General features: G+C 28.3%; 1 protein-coding gene across 1 annotated transcript; it reads right to left on the bottom strand.

The window, feature by feature from the left end:
- Positions 1-2355: 2355 nt before the first annotated feature.
- On the bottom strand, positions 2356-4493 carry LOC136092082 (E3 SUMO-protein ligase KIAA1586-like). Its single transcript, XM_065819802.1, has 3 exons — positions 4372-4493; positions 2633-3834; positions 2356-2582 (listed from the first exon to the last, which is right to left on the bottom strand). Exons 1-3 carry the CDS (start codon positions 4491-4493, stop codon positions 2356-2358), a joined length of 1551 nt encoding a protein of 516 aa, XP_065675874.1.
- Positions 4494-5039: the final 546 nt, after the last annotated feature.

The raw sequence follows: 5039 nt of genomic DNA on the forward strand, positions 1-5039 counted from the left end.
GATTCCAGAACTATTTGGAATAGCTTATATGAAATCTGCAAACATGTTGACAGCTGTAAATTGTTTCAGAAAGACTGGAATAAGTCCACTTAATCCTGAAGTTTTTGATGATTGGATGTTTGAGCCTTCAGAAACAACCAACAGGTCATTTCCTGAGATGGATTCAGCAACACCAAATCTAACTACCAAGTCTCAAACACCAACTATTTCACTGCAAGAATTATCCCTGACATCTTGCTCTGAATCAGAAACTTGTACCACAAAAAGTATACCCCCAGCGATTTTTGTGATTTTTGTTTAATAACATTTTCCAAAACTGTTGCATTTTTTTCTAAATTGCTAAAATTAAAAGCTTTTTTGTTGTTGTTGTTGTTTGTTGAATTACACTGATAAAAAAACACAGGTCGTTTTTATTTTCATATTTCATTAATCTAAACCTTACGGGGGCTGTTATGACCCCACATCCCTATATATATATATATATATATATATATATTATATATATATATATATATATATATATATATATATATATATATATATATATATATATATATATATATACATATGTATATATATATGTATAATATACATATATATATATATATATACATATATGTATATATATATATATATATATGTATATATATATATATATAATATATATATAAATATATATATATATATATATATATATATACATATATGTATATATATATATATATATATACATATATGTATATATATATATATATATATATATATATATATATATATATATATATATATATATATATATATACAAATATGTATATATATATATATATATATATATATATATATATATATATATATATATACATATATATATATATATATATATATACATATATGTATATATATATATATACATATATGTATATATATATATATACATATATGTATATATATATATATATATATTTTAGGGTGCGATTGTGCCTCTCTATAGGGGCACAACCGCTTTTTTTGCTAAGTCTAATTTTTGTGTGATAACATTTTCAAAAACCATTTTATTTTTTTCTTAATTGCAGCCATTTAAAGCTTAATGATGTGTTTATCAAAATACACTGTTAAAAAAGCGTATGCCGTTTTTATTTTCATACTCCATTAATCTAAACGTTACGGGGGCTGTTATGTCCCCACTTCCCCTATATATATATATATATATTTATATATATATATATATATATATATATATATATATATATATATATATATATATATATATATATATATATATATATGTATATATATATATATATATATATATATACATATATATATATATATATATATATATATATATATATATATATATATATATATATATATATATGTATATATATATATATATATATATATATATATATGTATATTTATATATATATATATATATATATATATATATATATATATATATATATTTATATATATATATATATATATTGCCACTATTAATATATGATATTATAATCGTAGAAATATAATTTATATCCATATCAATAACTAATTAACAGATTTAAAAACAACACATTTGGAAAACATCAAGTTAAAACTTTTTTTGTAATTCGTATAAGTTGTTCCAAGGGAGTTAATATATTATGGGGAGTTAATTTGTTTCGCCGACAGGGGTTAATTTATTTCAAGGGGAGTTAATCTATTTCGAAATAGATTAACTCCCCGGGTAATTTTTTACGCAACGGGAGTTAAATTATTATGGGGGTTAATTTATTTCATGACACCGGAACTCACCTGTATTTTTCTTTATATTTCAAAAATGAAGCAGAAATTAGTAATTTAGTTTATAAATAATTTTTATATGTATAGCTACTGGTAGGCTCCCCCGTACATCATACCCATAAAGGCGGGAACAAATATAAGAAACCGTTTTCCAATAAAAGAAGCTTTTTTTCAAATAATGACAGGTGTTTTTTTTCGGATAGGGGGTGAGTGGGGGAGGGGTCAGTCGCTGTATATAAAATGCAAACTTTACAAAACTTTTGATTTTTATAACAAGTCCCATAGTTTTTGCAAATTTTTGTTGGACATATCCTCTCGTCTCCTTTCCTTGCTCTTAGTGTCTACTGCTGAATGCCTTCCGCTAAGTAACCACGAATCAACGTACTTTGAAGGATCGAAGCTTGTTAGCGGTGGTCCCACTAATTTAATGAATAACAACGTTGAAACTGTTTTTGCCATTAATGAAGCTCTTGTTGGTGTGATGGTTAGAATCATTTGTGAAAACCCTCGTTCGCATTCACTCGTTCGCATCCACTCGTTCGCATTCACTCGTTCGCATTCACTCGTTCGCATTCACTCGTTCGCATTCACTCGTTCGCATTCACTTGAGGAAATGGGAATAGTATGTAGAGCGTGTACCAAACGAACTAAATTTTCAGGATATGTTTTTTCTGCCAGGTATTCACGGAATCCACCAATCATTTCTCTTTCATTTAACTGTAGTCTTAACGACAGATTTCTGATTTCAGTTTCTCCAAATGTTACTTGGTTGTTTATGTTATCAGGCCAATGATTTTGATCTAAGATGCGAGTCCACTGAGCTAATTCAACATCTTTTTCAGCAAGCAACCTTTTTCAATTGACTCTTTTAGTTTTATATAAAAGGCGTTAGGATTAATAGCTGAATTGTTTTTGAAATTTTTATTGTGAAGTAAAACTCCATGAAAACGGAGATTCTGTGCTGAAACTAAAGCAAATTTGTAATAGGGACCACCATTATTTTTTCTTTCTTCGAATACTTGAACAAGAGCTTTAATTTTTTGATTTGCTTTGTATAGATCAATATTGCGCTCTTGTAGGTCCAAACTCAATTCCGATAATTCTTGGAGAGCATCACACATTAATCCTAGATCCGTTAAAAACTCTGTTGATGTAATTTTGTTTTTTAAGCCTGCATAAGTGGATTTTTCGTTTTTGTCCCTTGTAGGATCAACCATCGCTTCCTCAAAATGTTTCATAAGCGCTTCGTAATTTTCCCATACTGCAAAAACTGAACGGAAACTAGATGACACCCAACGTGTATTTAAAATTCGACCAATTTTCAGCAGCTGAATATTAAGTAATTCTGCGCATGAACGTAACTCTCTGCTATTTTTTGGGGAAGCATGATACACGACGTAAAGCTTATCAAGAAATGATTTGAATCTGTTAATACTTGAGATCTCCCTAATAGTATCGCCTACTGATAGTTCCAGTCTATGATTAGCACAATGCCAAACTATAACAAAAAGAAACTTTTCAGTGACTAATTTAAAAACGCCACTTTTGCATTCTAACATCACTGCTGCGCCATCGCATGCTACAGAAACTAAATAATTTTTCAAATATTCATCTTTCATCCCATAAGAATGAAGACATTCAAGTAAAGCAACAAATAGTCCTTTAGCCGTAACACTTTCAAGCTCCACTAAATCCAAAAATAAATTGATTGGTGAATTCATTCCGCTGCCTTTTACACAGCACCGAATGTACACTATCAGTGTTGATTTTTGGCTTATAGTGGTTGATTCATCAATAATTATCGAAATCTTACTCTTTGACTTTATGACTTCTGCAATAATTTTTTTCCTCATTTCGTTACCTATATGATTGACAATATTAATGCATGCGTTTGTAGAATGAAGAATACAACCCATTTCAACTCCATTCATTTCTTGAAGATCAATTTTCATTTCAAAATTATTAAAAGACTGATTTCCTTTAGCAACTTTATATGCAGTTTGAAAAATGTTTGCTGTTACAGTTTTCTCACGCGTTAAGGTGGTACTAAAGCTAGTATTAAAATGTTAAATAATGTATTAAAAAATTGCAAATTAGAAGTTTTATATATAAAAAACTAAAATATACAAATTTTAAAATAATTTGTAACAAAAAAAAATTTTTTTGCCTCGATTACCCAAATCTAAAAACACATAAAAAGAAAAATACGCAGAATGCAATATCTCAAGATAGGGTCATTCATTTGCTCCAAAACTTTACAATAACATTGGTCCCATATTGATGTAGAAGTTGTACTAGAATCATCTACTGTATGCATGTAGTTTAGGAGTAAAGGCAATTTTACCATATTGAACCAGCTGCGGGTGCCAGGTACCAGACATCTCAGGCATTATTTCATGAACTATTTTGTATTAGAACCTAATTCTAGTACAACTCCTGCATATGATAATAATGAATATATCCTGAAAATTTCATTGTAATTGCACCTTTAGATCTTGAGATATTTAATTCTGCGTAATCGTGTATATTGAAAGTTTTCAAAAGGAAAAAAACACGTTTTAAAAACAATAAACTTTCCCAGTCAACTACCAACCACTAATAGAATAAGCTGGTTGTTTTTCTGATTCATTTTCAATGTCTAAGTAACCTTTTCTTATATTTTTAAGGATTTTTCTTTGTTGTATTCCTTTTTTTGATGATTTTCTCCTCATATTTCTGATTCGTTCATTGTTTTTTTAATAAATCCTTTGTTCATAAATTGTCCGACAGGAATTTTTAAACGTTCAAAAACTTTGCAAATACCAGTAGCACCTTCATTAAACTGTAGTATTGCAGATGAAACTCCAATCTCCAAAACCTTTTTTCCAACAAAAATATTTTTGGGGCATTTTTTCCATATCATCGAATTTAAAGCTTCATTATTGTTTTGGGTTTGTCCGTGTAAACATTTGGAAAGTAACTCATCGCTTGAAAGATCATGAAAAATTGGGAGAAGAACAGCTTTAATTGACAATGGTATATTCAATGTGGGTTTGTATTTGTTTTGATTATTAAACCTATCTGTTTGCCACAAGCACCAACTATTTTTGGATTGAGGGCAGAATTGATGGAGTTCGATGGGATTACTTATATTACTATTATGAAATAACACAGCCCAAACAGGTTTCTTCATTGGGTATAATAGCTTATTCTGCCTAATTGCAATTTCATATTAATTTTGAAGTTTAATTATAACTTTATCTGTCAATCTTCCAGCC

The sequence above is a fragment of the Hydra vulgaris genome, chromosome 15, assembly GCF_038396675.1.
Source record: "Hydra vulgaris chromosome 15, alternate assembly HydraT2T_AEP".
Classification (NCBI taxonomy): domain Eukaryota; kingdom Metazoa; phylum Cnidaria; class Hydrozoa; order Anthoathecata; family Hydridae; genus Hydra; species Hydra vulgaris.

Excerpts from the sequence above, each read along its gene's own strand:
- LOC136092082 (XM_065819802.1), bottom strand. The coding sequence starts at position 4,493 with ATGAGGAGAAAATCATCAAAAAAAGGAATACAACAAAGAAAAATCCTT. Across the intron at positions 3,835-4,371 it reads GCTTATTCTATTAGTGGTTG|CTTTAGTACCACCTTAACGC; the intron begins GTAGTTGACTGG and ends TTTTAATACTAG. Across the intron at positions 2,583-2,632 it reads AAAAGAGTCAATTGAAAAAG|ATCAAAATCATTGGCCTGAT; the intron begins GTTGCTTGCTGA and ends CTCGCATCTTAG.